We start from the raw sequence: 22157 nt of genomic DNA on the forward strand, positions 1-22157 counted from the left end.
ACATTCGTAATAACAAAGACATCTTGAGTTATCGCAGTCACCAAAAAAATAGCCTTCTCCATGACAATCTGCGGAACACAGGTCCCTAGTAGCTAGTACCTCTGCGCAAACCCACTGATACGACTTGCTTAATACTGGGCAATAAGCTGCTGCAATCATCATCATCTCCTCTGCAAATGAAATTAGTTAGCATAGATAAACATGAAATCCATATATCTAGTCATATTGTATTTGGGTTACGTCTAATTCCATCAAAAATTGATCCAAACGGGCATGCTCGACAAATTTTGCCACGTGGTGTGTCCAATCAATTAAAACTGTGATTGGCTCGACATGTGTTTTGTCCACAAATTTTATAGTCTCGTTGCAATACTTTAAATAAAAAACAGTTATAGAAATACGTTGATAATAATACTTTATGAGATAATGTTTGTAAATTGAAAATGATGTGTTATGAGATAATATACGTAAATGAAAAGATTTTTTGTGAGTATATCTGGTAAAAATTGATAATTCTTTTAAGTAAAAGAGAATATATATTAATCTACGAGACGGAACAACATTGTCGAGAGACTTGACCAATATGCAATAATTTACTCCGTATAATTTATAATTGCAAAATTCAGAATAAATTCAAGATATACTACTTGATTAAAATTTATAATTTCAAAAAATAGAACTTGACAAAAATGCAATAGTTACATGTTATTATCCAAAAAAGAAGAAAGAGTGTAAACTTACGAGAAGCTAAATGGCAAAGAAGAAAGAGAGAGAGAATTGAGAATTGTTTAGCCATTTTGAGAGTAGGATTTTTAGGTTGATATTTGATATGGTTACATTCTTTGCCTTTTTATAGAGTGGAGAATTGCACAAATTGAAGAAAAACAATAAAGCTTATTTTAGTCACGTTTCATAACACCATTTTTTTACATGGAAAAATAAAGTAATAAATCTTCTTCTGATCCCATTTTTTAACAACTTTCTATTTTCTTTTACCTGGAGAGATTATGTTGTTATTCTTTACAAACGCATAAACATGACAAAAGTTTGATTCTATAATAGTATAATATTTTTCGTCTTTTTCTTAATATTGTTAGTCTCATATTTATAGCAATAATAATAATACATAAATATAGATATAATATGGCATTGCATAATTATCTGGATATCATAATGTATATAATATTTTATTTTAATGTATGTAAAATTTTGTAAAATAAAACTAATTCTGTTGATATATTAATGATAAGATAAAATAAATCTAAATAAAATAGATGCATCGAATGAATGATGAGAAAGATAAAAGAGAGAATAGAAGAATAATAAATAAATAATGTAAATGTAACAATATATTGCATTGCGTGATTATCTATATATCACACCGTGGGGAGTGATCAATTCCTAACTAATTAGCAATGTCAAATCTTAGCTATTAGATTAGGAGATCCGGTGGTTGAAATCATATCACATAGATTATATTTTAAATTAAAAAAATTATTCAATAAACTTAAAGGGTATTAATGTCAATTCTCTCTCATCAAAATCATCTCAAAACTTTATATTTACGTAACTCTCTCGATTTAAATTATTTTTTCGCAAAAAATATATCGAATTAAAGATAATTTTATAAGGATTCCAACGAGATCTCTATTGCATATGTTTCGACGATGTTCGGGTGATGAAATTTGACAAATTATATTTAAATTTTCATATATGTTGATAAACAGATTTTATCAAGAAATGCAAAAAAAATCTCGTATGCAAAATCTCAATATAGTGTAGGTAAAATATCAATAAAATTGTGTTGATATTTTCTTATACTTATCTTGATATTCTCATGTCATATCGTTGATATTTGTAATACACTATGTTGATATAAAAAACATCTACGAAAATTATCATATGATAACATAATGACGATATTACCCTTTTATTGATATTTTGTCTACTATTTATTGAAATTTGTGAGCTTTAATCTCATCCACTCATTTCAAAATCTAAGGGTGTAGATTTAGTCTTAATTTTGGATTATAGTGTTATAAGCATTAGAAGATGACCTATAACAATATATGTAAAATTTTGTTAAATAAAGCTAATTTTGCTGATATATTAATCATAAGATAAAATAAATCCAAATAAATAGATGCGTGGAATAAAATTATGTGAGAGAAATTAGAAAAAATGAACTTAGAAAATGGAGAAAAGTAGATGTATTGAGATGAGAGAGAGAAATAATGTAAATGTAGCAAAATGCATAAAATCAGTATCATCCACATAACCACTGAAACATATCTAGTTCCATACCCTTTAAGTTAACATATTAAATTATAGAGTATAAAAATAGAGCACATATTTGGTCTAATTTTTTCACTCACTCATTATAAAGTCAAACAATTTTTTAAAATCCGACCGCAGAATTTCCCGACGAACCATCGGAAGTTGAAAAAAAGCCGGTATACATCAAGATATGTCCCAATATACAACAATGGGTGCAAAAGAAGCAAAAATAACACTATTTTTCTACTTCCACTACTCAAAAAGCAAAAGGGAGAGTTAAAAATGAGATGCATAATTCACACTTGATAGCTAAAACAAGAACTACCAAAACCTAAATGGAGGACAGATCTTCATACACAGTCTTGATACCCGGCCTCTCCGACACCGGCCTGATGCACCGGAGGGCGATCCCGAGCAACTCTTTCATCCCTTTATCCGCAGCCGGGATGCTCATCTCCGCCACCAATGCTGCATCGAAGCATTCCGATCCCCGCCCTTCCGCCACCTTGAACCGGACCCAATCCGTCAGCCCGACTCCCCCATCCGCACCGGAGGCGACATCACCTGCGCATTTCCCGGTTAGGAGTTCCAGCATTATGACTCCGAATGCATAGACGTCTGATTTGAACGACGGGAGGGGCTTCTTTGATGCGACAAGCTCTGGCGCCCGGTAGCCTAGAACACCGGCATCGAGGATCTGCTCAATGGTGCCCGATTGGGTCATGAGACGGTGCAGGCAGAAGTCAGCTACACGGGCGTTGAGGTCGGGCCCTTCGAGTAATACGTTTGCTGCTTTGAGGTTGCCGTGAGGCATGGCTCGGTCGAAATGGAGATAGTTCAGGCCACGTGCAACATCTACGGCTATCTTGAGCCTCTGGGCCCACGTCAAGGCCGGCCCCTTCTTTCTCGGCCGATCTGCAAACGATAGGTTCGTTGAGTCGGAAACACAGAGACACCATAAGTAATTCACATTGTACATAAACAATTATGAAAATAATTCCTCCATCTGTCCCAACGAAGATGATCCACTTTCCTTTTATGTCTATAGCAACGAAAATGGCCCATTTCTAATAATGGAAACACTATATCTCTACTTTATTCTCTCTACTTAACACACAAAACAACACTGCATAAAACCATGAAAGTTGTGACAAGTGAAACACCAACCAATCATTACTTAATAAGGAAATCAAGATCTCATCTACGTCTATGATGATTGGTGACCGTGTCGATCACGGGCTTCATAAATTTACGATGCAATCACACGAACCACATCCTCGCCAAGCACACGTTACGAATACATACAACATTGTAAGCAAAAGAAGACGGTAAATTGTCTGAAAAATAGAGGCTAGGAGTGTTACCGTAGAGGAAACTCGCGAGATCTCCGGGAGAAATGTAGTCGGAAAGGATGAGCTTCTCGTGTTGCGTGGGGCCCCAGTAGTACCCTCTCAGCCCCACCACATTCGGATGTCTGATGTTGGAAAACTTCTTTGCTTCTCTAGCAAACTCCTTCCTCTGCTTAGCAACTCCTTCCCTCAACCACTTCACGGTCAAGAGCATCCCGTTCTCGAGAGTCGCTCTGTAGGACGTCCCGTGGCTGCTCCGTCCAAGGACTTCCGCTGGGGCTCGCGACAGCTCCTCAGCAGTGAACGAGACAGTGTCGTCGAGAAAGTACAGCTCTCCCGCCAGGCGGTCGGGAGATCCGGCTTCTAATCTCGAGAGGCTCTCCATAGTGTACGAATCACCGGATTCAGGGGACCGCGAGAAGTGGCTGGTCTTTGATGGGGAGAAACCGGTTAATGCCGCCTGTTTCTCCTCAGGGTCGATTATCTCCGACGACGACCCTTTCCTCGATCTCGCGAGATCCCCGGCCGAAACGTGCAAGCCACTAGAGCGGTCCTGGCCACCTACGCTCGATGGATTCGTTGAAGTGCGGCTGAAGTCTTTCGTCGTCGCAACAGGGGACGGCCTCTTGGATTTTCGCTTGTGACGGATGAAAACGACGAGCAGGATCAGAATGGTCAAGGCTGCCACACATGAAACCACGATTGCCACGATAACGATAGTTCTCGGATGATTATTTCCAGCTTGGCCTTGTCTCGGTCCCGGAGGAGGATTAGGGAACTGCAAGGCGGAGTTGCCAGGGTAGAACGAAGACAACGGGAACCTCCTCAGGTTATCCGGGACAACACCCGAGAGATCATTGTAAGAAGCATTGAAGCTTACGAGACTATCAGACAAGTTCTCTGGCAGATGCCCAGTGAAATGGTTCCCGGAGATGTCCAACGAGCTTAGCCTCGTGAGATTAGCAAACGAGCTAGGCAACGACCCCGAGAAATTGTTTCTTCCGACGTTGAGCCTTTCAAGTCCAGTGATCAAACCGAATCCATCAGGCAACTCACCACTGAGCCCATTGTCAGAGAGATCAATAGCAAGAAGATTAGTAATGTTAAAGAGAGGCGAGAACTCGATCGTTCCAGAGAAGGCATTGCCCTGCAGGTGGAGTTCCGCAAGAGTCTCGGACATCAAAAGGGAAGGCAAAAGAGGCCCTCCTAATCCGTTGAAGCTGAGATCGAGAGTGGCGAGTTTTGGAAAACGCGCGATGGCTTTAGGAAGGGGACCATTGAGGGAATTGCACGAGAGGTTAAGGTGATTCAGACGCAGAAACTGAGCCGTCGCCTCTGGAATAGGCCCGGTCAATTGGTTTTGGCTCAGATCAAGGATCTTGACTTTCTCCCATTTAACCAACCTAGTCAAGTTTCCTTGGAAGTTGTTTCTTGACATGTCCATCACAGCACAGCTTCCCGTCAGCAGCGGAAGCTCACCCGAGAGCTGATTAGACGACAGGTTGAGAGTGTGCAACGTCGTTGAAGTAATCAAACTTATAGGCCCTGTCAAGTAGAACAAGGTAGCTTTTGCATCACTTAATTCACAAGTGCATAAGATCATAAACAGTTGCTAAAACAAGAAAAGCAAACACAAAATATCATATCCAATAATAATTAACACTACAAATTCATACCTAATTATGAACGTTAGATCAAAAATAAGAACAGAAACAGTTACTAAAACAAGAAAATCAAATGATAGTTTTGTCAAGAAAAAGATCCTTACATGCTCAAAACATAGTTATAAAACCGAGACGACATCTTAACTTATCATATCAAATCAAGCAAACCGAATGAGCCCTAAACATCATATGGCAATCCAACAATAATCAACTCTACAAATCCATGCCTAAATTATGAACATTGGATAAAACACAAAAACATAAATAGTTAATAAAACATGAAAATCAAATGATAGTTTTGTCAAGAAAAATATCCTTACAAGCTCAAAACATAGTTATAAAACCGAGATGACATCTTAACTTATCATATCAAATCAAGCAAACCGAACAAGTCCTAAACATCATATGGCAATCCAACAATAATCAACACTACAAATTCATGCCTAAATTATCAATATAAGTTAAACATTCACAATTTTCTCAATGTACCTGAGAGGTTATTCCTACTAAGGTCCAGCTCAGTCAGAACCAAAGAGTCTCCTTTCAGAAGGTTGTTCGGAACAGGGCCAGAAAACCCGTTGTTGCCAAGTTTAAGGACTTCAAGATCGTAAACAAAATTGAAGCCAGGCAACTCCCCAGACAGCTGATTGTAGCTCAAATCCAAGACCTTCAAGCTCCCAAAAGCCTGTGCATCGCCACCACCAACGAGCGATCCTACTATTCGATTGTGGCTGAGATTCAAATACTTAAGAGATGAAGAAACACCTCCTAGAAACTTCTTATGATCCTCAGCAGGATTAACTAGCAAATTCCCACTGAGATCAACATGACTAGCATTAGTGAGCATCAAGAACAAAGGATCAACCTTGCCATCGAGCATGTTCCCATGTAAGTCGAGCACATCAAGTTTATTCATCAGCTCCAAACCGTTCGGGATGCCCTTTGTGAACCCGTTCAACGACAGATTGAGATACACCAAACTCTCCAGCCTCGTCAAGGATGAAGGTATGGGGCCGGATAGGGAATTCCGGCTCATGTCTAGAGACCTAATCGAGGCGAGGCCAGAGATTGAGTCCGGAACAGCACCAGAGAAGTTGTTTCCAGCCAAAGACAGATTCTTTAAACTAGCAAGTTTACCAATCTCAGATGGCAACGAAGAGGATAACAAATTATCAGAAACATCAAGATACTCGAGGCTCTTGAAGTCGCCTAGGCTTCGTTCTAACTTTCCAGAGATGGAATTGTTCGCAATCGAAAGCTTCACGAGCATTGTGAGATTAGAAAACACACCCAAATCCACATCAGCAGACAATCCCAAATTGTCAAGAACAACAGCAGCAATGTTATTGCCATTACACATGATTCCATTCCAAGAGGAAGGGCAGCCATTGTTTTCAATTGACTCATCATTCCATGAATTGACTACAAAACCAGTTGGATCATGTTTGATTCCTTTCTTGAACTCAAGCAGTGCTAAGGTGTCCTGAGATGGGAGCTGTCCTAAGCAGGAGACACAGCAAAGACTCACAACAAGAAGCCTAAATATCCTCATTCTAAACAACCACAAAAAGCAATCTTGTAATCCACAAATGTACCACATGATTAGATACCAAAATAAAATAATTCCACTAAAAATGTGTTCTCTCACTAGAACAAACACAGAGCCAAATCTCCATACCACATTTTCTGAACAGAACACCGTTGACAGCACAAAAAGGAGATCTAACAAATGAAACGTCACCGTTTTACCACCATGGCAGCACCCTCCTTGAGAGCAAAAAATGGAATAGCTCCCAAAATACAACAATGTTCCTAAAAAAGGCAACAATTTCTCACTTTCTACTCTCAGTGTAGCTCTCACAAGCCGGGTTCTTGGAAAGAAAGGCAAAAAGGGTGTTCGAATTATTCCACAACAAATGCAATTTCACACAGTTAAACCAACAAGGTTTGTGGCCTTTCAAAACCCTAACAACGTGGGGAGCTAAAGATTAGAGTTTTATGGCAAATTACACAAGAAAAGAAAAACACTCACTCTCAAAAGGTAACACCTTTTGTCTCTACAAAACTGATTCTTTTTAAAACTTTTTAATCCTTCAACAAGGCAATCACTTTCTCGCTCCAAAAAGGATAAGTGGGGAAGCTCAGCACATTAATTTTGTTTTATTTCATAACCTTGTTGCTCTCCATCACGTTTTATACAGCTATTTAATTAAACAATTAAGCTGTATAGCCAATCAGGGTGAGCATTAATTAGGGGTTACTGTACTGTGATTTAATCAAGAATCTCTGGCACCAGAAAAAAGAGGGAAATATTAGCGGGAGGATTAAATGCGTAATTACACCCGCCAAAACAGGAATCTTTGGACCCCAATGAGAATCATCAAATCTTGTTTATAAGTTTGATTTAAAGCAAAGTGGCTGCAGTAGCGAGCGCCAATTGGTTTCGAAGAGTGGTGAAGCAGTTTTAGGACAGGAGTGGGACCCTTCAATAACCATTTGAACAGGGTTTTTTTTTTATTTGCCTCATAATTTCACTTACAATTAAAATTCCTTATTATGTTTGATTTTATTTCTTTTGAATGGTGTTTCTCAATTCATTCGTCACTTTTAATTGCTATACTTTAGTTTATTTCAATTGGAATACAAATAGATGTACGTTGATACAATCGGAGTTTTTTTTTAAGCAATATAGGACCGATAATTTTCTACGCGACAAAAAATATGTACAAAATGAATAAGTTTGAGTCAAATTTTATTATATTTTATATCCTTGTCGAGTTAATCCATTGAGAATGTGATAATTTCGGGTTGAATTGCCGAATTCAGACTATCCATTTGTAATTAATATAGGAGTATTATTTTAATCAAGTTTATTTCTGGTTTTTAATATATTGATTAGGTTATCATTTTCCACTTTTTTATCGGTCATCTTCATTTCATTATTTGTTTTTACCTCTAATTGTAGATGGCTAGTCCGAATTAATAATGCTCAATAATCAAAGCCAATAACCTATTCTCTGAGATTTAATACCGCTTAATCGTAAGAATAAAGGAAAGAAGCATAGATTTAGTACCAAACGTATATGAACTTTGATTTGATCATACAAACTCAATTTAAACATCAATTTGATTATACAAACACAATTTCGACTATTAAAATATCAAAATACATGAATTTTAATATGCTTTTAGTGTCGGTGTTTGGACACGTAAAAAAGAAGAAATTGATGTAGTGGGATAACAAAAAGATGAAAAGAGATCGTGGATTTGTATGTAGTGTGTAAATTAGAGTTGGTAGTAGTGAAGCATCATTCAATGATTAAATGGGCCCACTGATCTGCTGTTTGGAGAGAGATTAAGTTGGAACTGGTAGGGTGGGCCAGTTATGTATGCCTTGGGCCCACTAGTGGCCCAACACAAATGGCTTGATGGAATAGGGAATGAATTTGGGAAATTGAAAAAAGAAAGAATTAGTAGTTTATTTCTTCACTCCAAAAAAGAAAGGAAATATATTGTGTTTATTATACTATTCTCTCTAAAATAAAAATTTACTTTTACTTCATATAGGTTTTTAAAACATATGAAAAAATATGGATAAAAAAATTAGTATAATATGAATTTTTCTTTTTATATACTATCAATTTGATACAATTATAGTGTATGAATTATCAAAAAAGTTGACCTAATCGTAAATGACACAAGTTTTAATACATAATTGGTAAAGTAAGAGAGGGATAAAGAAAAGGTGGTGAAATTAGCGTTAGTTGATTGTGGAGTTCATATTATAAAATGTGTTGAAATGGTTTATATTTCACTCTAATAATACTATATTTCCATTGATTTACAGCCTACTATATAGTAGAGAGATCATACAAAATAAGGTAAGATTTACCCTAGTTCGTATTGCCTTATTACACGGTAATTCCATTAATTCCATATCTCCTTGATTATTCTCTTGTGATTTGATCTTCCCTTGATTTCTTTCCAACAAAATGATATGTAAGGTTAGTAAGTAGTTTGATCAAAACTAGGTCTAATTTTAACTAGGTCTAATTTTAATGAAATGGAGCATGAGATGATGGACATCTTAGATGAAAAAAATAGTATGATACTACGTTGCTTTGCGATTAAAGGAATGATAAGATTGAGTTCATAATTTTTTTAAATTTGACGTATAGGGAAATGAGGCATAATACTTAATTTCGAAATTATATACAAAGAATTTAACAACGTTAATTGTTTCAAATTTTAGGTGTTTTTACACTCATTAAAAAAAGAGAGACTATACCATGATTTGACGTAATACTTGCACCAGAACCTGATTTAGATCTTATGCTTAATTTCAAATTTTAATTTTCGCAAACAATATTTGATAACATTTCCTGTTTTGTTGATTTTTCTACTAGCTTTTCTAATTCTGGTTTTACAAATCACTTCTTTCTTCTAAAACGTGTTACAAATCCCTTCTTTCTTTGAGCTTATTGATATTTTGACACAATGTAAACTTGTAAAATGGAAATAAATTATCTGTAGCAGTACTATATAGATTTTAAAAGATCCATTTTAAAAAGTGAAAACTATTCTAATAGTAATATTAAAAAGTAACTCATATTTTATATACCCTGAAATTTCTTACTGAAAACTGACTTAGATTATGATTGTAGAAATGTACTATTAATCAGAACTTAAAGATTAATCTAATTTTGAAACTCTAAATAATACTCTTGTGTACCAGGGTTATTTATCTTTTTAGGATATCCCACTTTAATTGACATAATAATTTTAAAATAGAAACATCAATACATAAAATATCAATGTTAGAAAAATACTCCTTCCATCCACCATTTAAAGAACCCTTTTGCTATTTTATTTTATCCACGATTTATAAAATCATTTATTTTATTCCACTTTTAGTATGCGGACTCCACTTCTGATACGAGGGTACTCGTATCGGTTCCGGCAGCGTGAAGTCGCCGAAGAAGGGTTAGGTTCGTTCGCGGGATCCTCCCGTCGAGCAGCCTAGGGTTCTCGTTCAATTAGGGTTTGACGAGATGAACTTGTGGAAAATAAAGTACAATAAAAGATAAAGTAACGATAGAGGATAAACTGGATTGATATTTCTTGAATGATTGAACTAAAGAACAATGTCCACTATTTATAGTAGTGGATACTAACTTAATGAGCAAGACAAAAGATATGAAAAAGATATGCAAATCTATAATTAACTAACTAAATAATAATAATAATAATCGTATCAACTCCCCCACGGTTGAAATCCACCTTGTCCCCAAGGTGGGCACCATGAAGCAACAATGAGTGTCGAGGAATCCTCCTGGGTCAAACATACACCGAATAGTTGAGCGTCTCCCTGCATCAATACGTCCATGAATGCTCAAGCATACAGTGTCATTTTGCAGAGGAATCAACCGGGCATCGGCGTCGAGAAAAGTTGATCGATGATTAATACTTGTAACATCACCAACATGCCAAACCGCATATACACAGACAATTACCTTCTTCATATCCTCAATGGAACCATCTTCGTCCTCTTTCAACAAAAAAGAATCAATCTTGTTGCTCAACATTGTAATATCCAACCTGTTATGCTCCACCACATGTATAGGTTCTCGGCAAGTAAAAACAACATTACATGGATCATCTATGCCATCTTTACTACCATAAATTAGTCCACTAATATCAACACTAGAATGAATAACAATTTCTTCCTCTTCATCATTATCAACGACAATTAATTCCATCGAGTCATACCCGAAATTGGAGTCGCACGACAGAGATATTGTGGCTGGTGGAGGCGGGATAGCAACGACAACAGGCAGCGAGCTTCTAGATGGATCGTGATGGAGATCAGCTGGGGCGGCGGCTGTCATCTATGGTAGGGGACACGATACCGGCTCCATGTACATAATACTGGCTGTAGGGTCTGGTGGAGGTCGTGTCGCGGCGTGTGGATCGTCCAGGCAGCGTTTGTTTGCATCCATCCGAGACGTCAATTGCTTGATAGTAGCAGTCAAACACTCGAGCTGTGAAGCCAAGGCGACCACCGTTAGGTTCGGTTCAGACTCAGGCGTCACTGGATCACGTGGCATGTTGAGAGGCTCCATATGGCCGACATCGTTGGTCGTTGGGAAACATTACCAATCCGGTTGATCGGGAGGTTGCGGATATAACAATGGCGAGTCTGGATAGGAGTATCCAAATTGCACGTTCTGGCTCTGGAGGTACCAACACGATGTGGGGCTCGGCATGGGCAGTGGCGAGAGGAACGGTCTATTGAACTGGCGATGGACGTAGTCAGTGTACGTGTATGACATGATGGCGGAAATACGGAGGATGAGATCACAATGAAAGCACCAGATGATACGAGGGTACTCGTATCGGTCCCGGCAGCGCGAGGTTGCCGGAGAAGGGTTAGGTTCGTTCGCGGGATCCTCCCATAGAGCAGCCTAGGGTTCTCGGTCAATTAGGGTTTGACGAGATGAACTTGTGGAAAATAAAGTACAATAAAAGATAAAGTAACGATAAAGGATAAACTGGATTGATATTTCTTGAGTGATTGAACTAAAGAACAATGTCCACTATTTATAATAGTGGATACTAATTTAATGAGCAAGACAAAAGATATGAAAAAGATATGCAAATATATAATTAACTAACTAAATAATAATAATAATAATCGTATCAACTTCCCACCAACTTTTACACTCACAATCCAATATAAAATAAACTTTTTACTCTCACAATCTAATAAAAAACTAATATTTTAAATGGGTCTCACATTATACTCACTTTCTCCTTTTACTTTTTTTCACAAAATCAAACAATTTATTAAAACACATGCCGAGTCAAAATGACTCTTTAAATGGTGGACGGAGAGAGTATATGCAACACTTAAATATTTGTCCCTCAGTGTAAGAAAAATATATGCTCTTACAATATCAATTGGTAAATTATACTTTACAGCCCAAAGCCCATTCAACATGAAATTGGTAATTTAAACTCTTGAGCACAAAGCCCATTCAATATGTACATAGCCCAATCGGCGCTCCACTCCCCACTCTGCCCCGCCGCTCCGCCTCCCTTTTCTTTCACCAGCCCCGTCGGCTTCCGGTGTGCTCCGTCAGTTATCCTTTTTAGTTGATTTAATATGATTTAAGTATTCTAATTTTGTTTCTGAGTTGGTATTTGTAGAGATTTTTAATCTTATTTTGAAAGCCATCATCTTTCTATCCATAATTTCACACAAATCTATTTTTGACAGATTTATGAAAAAGTGCAGATTAGGGCACACGAATTGTTTAACTTTTGTATTTTTATTATGAAAAGTATTAAAGATTTCATTTTTTTTATCCTATGCTTGTTTTGTAGTAATGGTTTACAGTATTAAAGATTTGATTTTTTTGTTGATAGTATATTCTAATTTGTGCTTCTTGTAGATTTGATTGATTCAATTGCATCCCTTTCAGAATAGTATTAATCGAGCTTTTCTTCATCTACTAATCTCGTATTGTTTTCAGGTATTAATGATGATTTTGGAAGGCGATTCTGGGTGTGGCATAATGAATAAAATTGCCAAAAAGGGTCGTTTATCTGCAAGGAAAGAAACGAAACTGAGAGATGTTTTGTTTGCAAATCTACCGGAAGAGATTACGATAGAGATCTTACGAAGACTCACCATTAGGCACGTTATGACGTGCAAGTGTGTTCTTCGTAAATCATGGCGCGATCTAATTGAGGGGGAGGACTTTGGGATGTCGTATACTCCAAAACCAGGCCTATTTTTCGTGTATGGAGACATGGAAATGCAGTACGTTGTCTGCGATGAGGCCTTAAAGCCACTTTTCCGATTCGGTTCGCCTTCTCATAATCAATTTTCCACTGCTCACTATCGTGTTATAGTTGCTTCAGCTAATGGTTTCCTTTCAATTTGGGACCAACGTGATAACATTCTATTTATATGCAACCCAATGACTCGTGAGCATGTCGAGCTCCCTCGTCTATCTAAGTACAATAAAGTTTGTTCCTTTTGGGGCTTTGGAGTGAGCAAAACAAGTAGTCAATATAAGATTGTATATGTCGATAAAGATAGTTGTTGGGTATACACTCTAGGAACAGGGTTGTGGAGAAGCATCGAAGCAATTGATCCATGCATATTTTTACTCGGTTTTGATAGTGCTGCTTTTTTGAATGGAAATCTTCACTGGCTGACATATGATTCGAAAGAAAATATCTTTATTTGTTGCTTTGATCTAGAAACTGACATCTTTACCCGTTTCTCTCTTCCTTGTGAGTTTAGTGACGATATATCTAGCTACAAGCGGATATATATATTTGAGGGTCGGCTATATTTATGCGGTATTTTAGATTGGTGTCGTGTCGTTCTTCGGATGATGAACAGCTACGGAGATGATAATTCTTGGATAAAGGAATATAGCTTCGATATACCCGGAGTTTATTCAAGAATGCGCGGGCTCAAAGTTTTGGTGAATGGTGAATTGTTGATAGCAATTCCGGGTCTTTATATGTGCACAACTCATGATCGACTATTTTTTATCGACCCCAAAAACACTGAAGCTCCGGTGGCATATAAAACATATGGTGATTTGGAACAAAATTATTCTTCCAATATTGCTACTTATACCCCAAGCTTAATTTCGCTCACCACCATTGGTTGTCATAATGTTCAGCCGTTAAATTTTTTGTACTATTAGTTAAACATATAAATAGTTTGTACTTATGTATTTTTAGTTTATTTATATGATTCTTATTTACACAATCGTAAACTTCTTGGCCATCTATAAAATTTGTCATCGTTTGTTATTTAACAAATCTTCACATTATATTAGGTTGTGATTGTAGCTAACAAAAGTTGCATCGTGTAATTTGTTAATTTTTCATTTTTCATATGTTAATTTCTGTTATTTCTTAAAATTTTCGTTATTATTAATGTAAACTTTGATTAAGTTTATTTTACAGTCTAATTTTTGTAAAAAAAATTCAATCATGGTTCGGACTTTGAAAATATGTTCAACAATGTTCAACAATGCTGCCACTTGGCCAAAATACTTGTCCAAAATAAGGACACATGTCAAAAGAGTCCTGTGTAAAAGGATTCTTGAGAATATATAAGGTGTTGGTGCTATCTATTTCAGCCGCCATACACACACACACACACACTACCATTTTCGCAAGAGCAAGAATAAAGAAGGAATTGGTGATAAATGGAAATAAAGTTGTTCAAGTTTAGGTAAGTCTCGATTTTAAATTTGTTACTACTTTCAATTATGCAATTAGTATCAAGCAAATTAAAGAAAAGGAGATTATGCCAAAACTTAAATCTTAGAATAGGCACAAGAGAAGTTGATACGGTTTCAACAATGTAAAACACAAAGTTTATGTAAGACTTCCACCTCAAAGTCACTCAAATGCATAAAATATTAAGATAAGTCATATTATCATCATAATAATATGAAGTTTGAAAGCTTATCACATGAATGAAGGTGGACGGTGATTCGAGATGGAGATTTGACCACTTTGCGAATTGTAATTAAATTAAACTAATAGGACTTGGTTTGGGAGATTCTTTGTTGGGCTGAACGTATAATAAAGTTTTGGGCCTTCCAAAATTAAGGTATGGTATGGAATAAACAAATAAGTGAGGTGAAGTTGATGTTCTAACTTCCGGAATAGTTAATTCAAGTTTATTATAGTAACGTAATTATGATTTCTTTCAGTAAAACAATTTCAGAACCCCCTCTAAAAAATTAGAGAATAAAATGAACACACATGTTAGAATGCATGCATTATAGGTAGATGTTTTCCTTAGTCTAATCCAAGTTTATTTCTAAAATGCTATCTCTGCAAAGTAAGATTAAGGAAAATAAGCAAATGAGGTGGACATTCTGTTTAAATATGGACTATGTCCTAAGCATGTTTTGATGTGATGTTATTTGTCATGCCATGTTTATGTTTTTCTATGGGGATCTATCTGAAGTTGCTTTGACATGTATGTTTAATCGTACTCGGATCCCAGTAGGGCCACAAACTTCACTCGGACTAGTGACCTGGAATGTGTACACCTATAGTAGATCGGGCGCCATCCTTCGAGTTGGCTGGTCTAGTGACCTGGAATGTGGTCACATTTCATGACAACGTATGTTCAAATACGGTATGACGATGATGGATGTTTATGAATGATTGGGCTGCGCAGCCATATTTTTCATAATTTTAATCAAATTTCTTTGGTTATATATGCAAAATCTCCTAAATTTTTTTATATATCCATTATTTTGTATCTTTAAATATTTCCTTCTAGTCCTATGTATATAATAAATGAAATACAAAAAATCACAGTTTAAACAAATCTCCTATATAATTCTTAGAGCATCCGGACTTCCCGGCGGAAGTCCGACCGCCGTGCCGGATGTCCGCCATTAGGCGTGGGAGGGACGGATGCGGACGTCCACTGCGGACACTGCAGATCCGCGGCTTTCCGGCGACGTCCGTTGTGACGTCCGCCATTGCGGTGCCACGGCGGACGTCCCGGCGGACGTCCCGATTTTTTATTTATTTTTTTTTTAAAACTCTATATATACGGCTCGTTGCAAACTCTATATATACAGCGAGACCCCCGTTCGGCTAGCGGCAAACTATATAGATTCAAGGCATAAAATGTAACTTTGTTTGAATCGTTTTTGGTTTGGGATGGGTTTTTTTTTTGGTGAACTACATATTTTTTTAAAATTTAAATATATATGTATGCTTTTGTGAATTGCATATTTCCCCGTATTCATGTCGAAATTTTAATTCCGTAAATTGCATATTTCTGAATTTGTGAATTTTTATTATTGTGGATGTCCGTCGGGATGTCCGCTATTGTGCAGTGGGATGTCCTTATGACGTGGCAGTGCAGTGGGAGGTCCTTATGATGTGGCATGAGGTGTTTTTGGGAAGTCCGCCGGGATCCTCGCACCATTGTGGATGCTCTTAGAATGTATAACGCCATTTTGAAGAATTAAAAAAACAACAAATCTATGTGACCAAATTTTGTACAACCAAAAACAAGTTTATTTGAAAAAAAAATAGGTTTATTTATGCATTTAATTAAAATATATGGATGCATATATAGTACATGGAAAGTGCATAATATTGTGATCATATATTTATGATTTGTATATAATTTTTTTACGTTTTTGGAACCATAAATGTGATTAGTGCATACTGTAATTCAAATTTTAAAAACAATAGAAAGAAAATTCAAATATAAAAATAAAAAATGAGGTTAAAGGCTAATAAGTCTTTTTAACTTGTCCACTTACTACATTTATTATTTTAATATATAATTAATACATTAAATTATTAATATAATTATTTTTTGGTTATACAAAATTTGGTTGTTTATCATCACCCTTAAAAAAATTTCCCATCTAGTGACACGATTTTCAGATCTTAGGTATTGCCATTGACAAAATATTCGATATTGCCGTTGAAAGAGGAGGGTAATTATTAATTCTCGTCCCTTTCACTTTAGCTTTCCCTTTTCGGTGAGAACTTATTGTGATGAAAAATTGAAAAAACTAACAATTTCAACAATCCATTGGATATAAATGTAAAATTGGTTAAATAGCAAATGATGACAAATTATATAGATAACGGAAAGTTCATGTTTGACTAATTAAAACTTAGCGTGATATGACACTCAAAAATGTCAGCACAAAAATGATGTCATGGCACTTTATCTATAATGGCATCCTATGCAAGTGCAGCTCAGAGTCACTGTAATGATAGGTGAAATGTAATCATATAACTATCATAACTACACCTAAAATTGCCATAAAACAATATGTTTGCTGACATTTGAAAGTGCCAGCAAATGTAATATGTGATTACATTGATTAATACAAATGAAAATTACAAACGACCACCTATATATTTTTGCAATTACATTTTGCCTCTTCAAATTTCATAATTCACATTTTTCATCTATAAATAGCATAATTTACAGGTTGCTCCTTCAAATATATAAAAATTATTTTATTACTATTATTTAATTTTTCTGAATTTGAATATTAAACAAGTACATTTCCATTTCCCAACGTACTCAGTTCCACTTTTACAATCACTTTAAATACAAAACATACATTCATATAAAAAACTTATATAATAATTTCCATAAAATCAAAGTATACAATATTAAAATGAAAATACAAAAAAGTTCTACATGACTACACAATTATCTAACGCTTAAGGTTTTTTCTTAGAAGCTCCTTATCACACATTCTCATCCGCATTAGAATACTTAGCTAACTTCATCTTCGCAACATCATGTGTTCCTGTTAAGATATTAAAAACGCAAAATATTAATCAACATAAACAAACTCTAACAAAATAATAAAAATTGATGATAAAGAGAAATATTAAGCTAGCAACACTTAACTTTGTTATTGATGCCTATTTTGTGCTAATAAAAAAGTTGCCACATTCCATAATTTGACAATATAAGATCAAGAAAATAACTAAGGTAATAAGGTATTACCTGTTCCTCGGGACAAAGAGAACGTATCACACAAAACTCAAATTATTAACGAATTTACCAACACTCTTTTACTTGTCTGTTCCCAATCAAATTTTCAATCATCAATGCAAGAAGAAACAAACCTTCAAATTATTTATCCATATGCACATATAGAACTTGCATATTGGCTTCAATACCCTTCTTATTCTCTCCCACTCCATAAAGTACTGCACAATAAACAAAAAAGATCAAGCTAATAAACATTAGCACCAGCTGTATTTCTCACATAAAGGTTATGTTTTTACTACCTTTTATTATTTGAACATCAGATACATAACATATACTATATCAATATGCATGACAATATGCAATCTCACTAACTCTTAGAAGAAAATGTAAGAAACTATTATAAGCACGTGAAATTCAGATTAGGTACATAGCTACTGATAGTTACCAAGGCAATGCATTATCAACTTACTAGCTTAGATGACTGAAGCAATACAATGTTGAGTCTCTAAATTTGTGAATGGGATAACATTTTTATAGCCATAGACACACATATATCAAGTCTCTTATTATTATTAATATAGCTCCAAATATTAGTAAACTTATTATTCACATTCACCCATTATCAAGTAAACTTATTATTCACATTCACCCGTTATCAAGTAAACTTATTATTCACAAATTCACCCATTATCAAGTCTACAAATCAATGAAGTTATAAAACGTAAACGATAATGTGTTATATAATTCCATAGTATGACCAAGCAAAAGAATTACTCTAATAAATGAGTGAAACTTATAAAGTCAAGTGTAAATGACAATAAGGTGCAATGGTGATTCTCCAGATGGTTAATTATGTTAATCAACTAATGAATCGACAACCATTAGCATTCAAAACTCTAATTTTCCCAACTTATCCATGTTAACTCCACTTCACAAGAGGAACAAACCATATGCTTCATTTTAGACAGAAGAGTCAAAAAATGAAATTCTTATATATCTACTTCATCCACTATTTTACCCAAATCGTTAACCAAATCATAAGCTAGACAATTATCACAAACTATTTCCCACATAAAAACCTAGAATTGAAAAAATTAGGATTCACAAACAAACAACATTTTAAACTATGGAAATAAACCTCACGTGGAGCAACAAGGGCAGCGACTAGTAGCGTGGGAAACGTCGCCGCCGGGGAAGGGCTTTCGGAGGTGAGCAGTGGCGCCGGTGACTAGTCGCATGGGCAGAGACATGTTTGGGCAGTGGCGCGCCTATGGTACGCAATTAAAAGTTTTGTACGGGGAAAGGTAAGCGGTGACTCTCGCCGGCGATTGGGCAGCGATAACGTACGAGGGTACGGTGACTTTTTTTTGGAGGGGGGAAGGAGGGTTTGAGAAATCAAGAGAGGAAGGGGGAGTCCGGGAGACGAGGGGGAAACTGAAAAGTTGTGGGTAGTGTGCAACAATTTACCTCTTTTTTATTTTCTATTATTCAAATTTATAATGACAAAATTTGGTTTTAATAATTAAGAGTTTTTATGACTTTTTAATTTGTTATGTTTAATTATTGGTTTTAAATTTTCTATCTTTTCTGAATGTCATAGTTAAATATTTCTTAATTTAAGTAATTAATTGGTTAATTATCCATTTGCTTCGTAAAATATTAGGTGATGACGTTTGCATTTTTTGTTAAAATTTACATTTTTAATTTTTATTACAATATTAAGAATTATTTTTACTTTGAAACCGTAAAACACTTAGAAGTGCCATTAAATGAGTTCCAATATGGCATTTATTCTGAGATGTAGTAATAGTATATGTTATATGTGAGGTGAAAAGCTAGTGTAGTGACTGAATATCTGTACTGGCATCTTTTACAAAGTGTGATAAATAAAGTGTAGTGAGAAGCTATTTTTCTAGTAGTGGCGACTGAACATTATGAAACCCCATGGGTTTGAGCGAAATCAAGCTCGGGGTGATTACAACAATTTTGGAAGTATAATGTTCTAAACTATAATGTATCTCATATGTCGCAGTAGCTCCTGTGTTTTTGGAGTAGATAAATGTTCGATCATGAGATGCGGGCAAAGCCAGGGACGGAACCAGAAATTCAAAAAAGCCGGTGCTGAAATTATAATATTTATATATTTAATTTTACATATAATTTTTTACTGTGACCCTTAATGATACTCCTTCCGATCCCCAATAAAAGTTTCATTTTTGTCGGCATGGGTTTTAAGAAGTTATTGATTTTGTACATAAAAGTGGTATAAAAAGTTAATGGAATGTGGGTCCTAGTTTTATATATTAATTTTATAATAAAATGTGAGTTTATGGTGTTGGTCCACTATCCAAATATAGTAAAAGTGAAATGAGACTTCTAATGGAGACCAAACGAAAATGACAAAATGAGACTTTTAATCGGGACCGGAGGGAGTACTTGTATGAACCAAAAATCAATAAATCTCCATTATCAAATTCAGATACAATCCAAATTTTTAGCTATTTAATTCTAAACTAATAAACCAAATTATAATTTAGAAATCATATCATAATTTCTTAATATGCAATTCCAAATGGAGCAAATAAAATAAAGTATCAAGCTTTATTCACTATCCCTAAATGTTTTAAACTATAATGTATCTCATATGTCGCAGTAGCTCCTATGTTTTTGGAGTAGATAAATGTTCGATCATGAGATGCGGGCAAAGCCCTAGTAACTTCAATTGCGAACAATAAGTCACCATTCCATTCGCCAAGACTTCGATACATGTGCACTCTTGGATAAACTCCAGGTATGTTGAAGTTACATTCCTTACTCCAGAAATCCTCATCTCCGTTGTTGTTCATCTTCCAAATAATAACACGTTGCCAATCTAGAATATTGCATAAACATAGCCGACTCTCCAATAAGTATGGCTTGAACTTTGAAAATCTATTCAACTATAGCTATGGCAACAATCGGCTATATATTTTGGAGGGTCGGCTATGTTTATGCAACATTTTAGATTGGCGCCGAGTTATTATTTGGAAGATGAACAACTATGGGGACGAGAATTATTGGATAAAGGAATATAGTTTCAACTTACCCAGAGGGCGTCCATATTTGTATTTGCTTGAAGTTTTGGCGAATGGTGACTTGTTATTCGCAATAGCAGGTGTTGATTCTTGATCCACATCTCATGATCAACTTTTTTATCTACTCCAAAAACACTGAAGCTATTGCCACGCATGCGATATATCGTAGTTTGGAACGTTGTTGTTTATATCCAAGCTTGATTTCACTCACGACCATGGGTTTTCATAATTTTCGACCGTTAAGTTTATTAAATAAACATGCGGATCGGTTGTATTTTAGGTGATTGGTGTACTATTTATTTTTTGTTGTAATAGTTCTTATGTATTTTTTAGTTTTATTTATAAGATTCTTACTCGCAGCATCCTAAACTTCTCCATAATCTATAAAAATTTGTCACAATTTGTTACTAGTATTTAACAAATTTCCACATAATACTGTTAGATTGGTTGTGATTGTAGCTAACAAAAATATCGTTGTGTAATTAATTATTGATAGCAACTTTATAGTCTTGTCTCATTTATAACATCAATTTTAATAGGTTTCAATTACAGTGTAAACTTCGATTAAGTTTATTTTACAGTCTAAGTTTGAAAAGAAGTTTCAATTACAACTAAAACGACCAAAAATAACAATGTCAAATTTAATTTGTTGCTAATCTTGTCATTTCATAATAAGTTTTGTTTGATTGACGCATAAATTTTATGGTTGAGAACTGAGGACAAATTTTGACCGACAACCACTGCTTTTCTCTATTTTTCAGTTAAACTTCTTCATTATTCAACCAAAAATTTTAGAGTATTACCTTAACCTTAAAACGAGGTATGCCCTTGAGGCGGTCCTACATGCAAATCTCATATGCTCCGGTAAGGTCGATCAAGAAGTAGAAAAGTTTTGCGTTATCTCAACAACGTGGAAGAGTGACGAGGAAACAACTCAAGTGAGGTGAGTATTTCAAAAGAGACGTACATATGAAGATCGGAAGATGGTGAAAAGTGGTACGACCGAAGCACACTGTCAATGGCCAAATTACCAAAAGCAGGAGGTCAACCCCACTCCGAGCAATGAGGCAGTTCAGAGTATTGGTGTGGAGCCGAGTAGGAACCGTCTAATTGAACAAAAGGCGGCTAAGCGCAAGGCAAATGGTCAGCCACAAGTATTGCGACAACGAATAATCTTGCAGGTAGGCACTTGAAAAAACAAATTAAGTCTATTATAGAAGTCACGAACGATGAACAGTTGCAAATACACCAC

The 22157-nt window shown here is 35.5% G+C and overlaps 2 protein-coding genes and 1 long non-coding RNA gene across 3 annotated transcripts; 1 reads left to right on the forward strand and 2 right to left on the reverse strand.

Moving 5' to 3' along the window:
- Positions 1–2352: 2352 nt before the first annotated feature.
- On the reverse strand, positions 2353–7528 carry LOC121759462 (LRR receptor-like serine/threonine-protein kinase GHR1). The gene is made up of 3 exons (XM_042155045.1): positions 5780–7528; positions 3642–5171; positions 2353–3192 (listed from the first exon to the last, which is right to left on the reverse strand). The coding sequence occupies exons 1-3, from the start codon at positions 6888–6890 to the stop codon at positions 2609–2611; spliced, it is 3225 nt and encodes a 1074-aa protein (XP_042010979.1). The 5' UTR covers positions 6891–7528; the 3' UTR covers positions 2353–2608.
- Positions 7529–12359: 4831 nt separating this feature from the next.
- On the forward strand, positions 12360–14032 carry LOC121759463 (putative F-box protein At3g16210). Its single transcript, XM_042155046.1, has 2 exons — positions 12360–12418; positions 12826–14032. Exon 2 carries the CDS (start codon positions 12832–12834, stop codon positions 14017–14019), a length of 1188 nt encoding a protein of 395 aa, XP_042010980.1. The 5' UTR covers positions 12360–12418; positions 12826–12831; the 3' UTR covers positions 14020–14032.
- A 3413-nt stretch (positions 14033–17445) lies between these two features.
- Positions 17446–19298, reverse strand: LOC121757264. Its single transcript, XR_006041208.1, has 3 exons — positions 18970–19298; positions 17966–18049; positions 17446–17640 (listed from the first exon to the last, which is right to left on the reverse strand). It is a non-coding gene; the product is annotated as an uncharacterized LOC121757264 (long non-coding RNA).
- Between the last annotated feature and the right edge of the window lie 2859 nt (positions 19299–22157).

This window comes from Salvia splendens, chromosome 12 (genome assembly GCF_004379255.2).
Source record: "Salvia splendens isolate huo1 chromosome 12, SspV2, whole genome shotgun sequence".
NCBI classification, from domain to species: domain Eukaryota; kingdom Viridiplantae; phylum Streptophyta; class Magnoliopsida; order Lamiales; family Lamiaceae; genus Salvia; species Salvia splendens.

What these genes read in the sequence shown, in the direction of transcription:
- LOC121759463 (XM_042155046.1), top strand. Translation starts at nt 12,832, where the DNA reads ATGATGATTTTGGAAGGCGATTCTGGGTGTGGCATAATGAATAAAATT.
- LOC121759462 (XM_042155045.1), bottom strand. Translation starts at nt 6,890, where the DNA reads ATGTGGTACATTTGTGGATTACAAGATTGCTTTTTGTGGTTGTTTAGA. An exon ending in TAGTAGGAATAACCTCTCAG is followed by an intron (nt 5,172 to 5,779) that starts GTACATTGAGAA and finishes TCTACTTGACAG; the next exon opens with GGCCTATAAGTTTGATTACT. An exon ending in TCTCGCGAGTTTCCTCTACG is followed by an intron (nt 3,193 to 3,641) that starts GTAACACTCCTA and finishes TATCGTTTGCAG; the next exon opens with ATCGGCCGAGAAAGAAGGGG.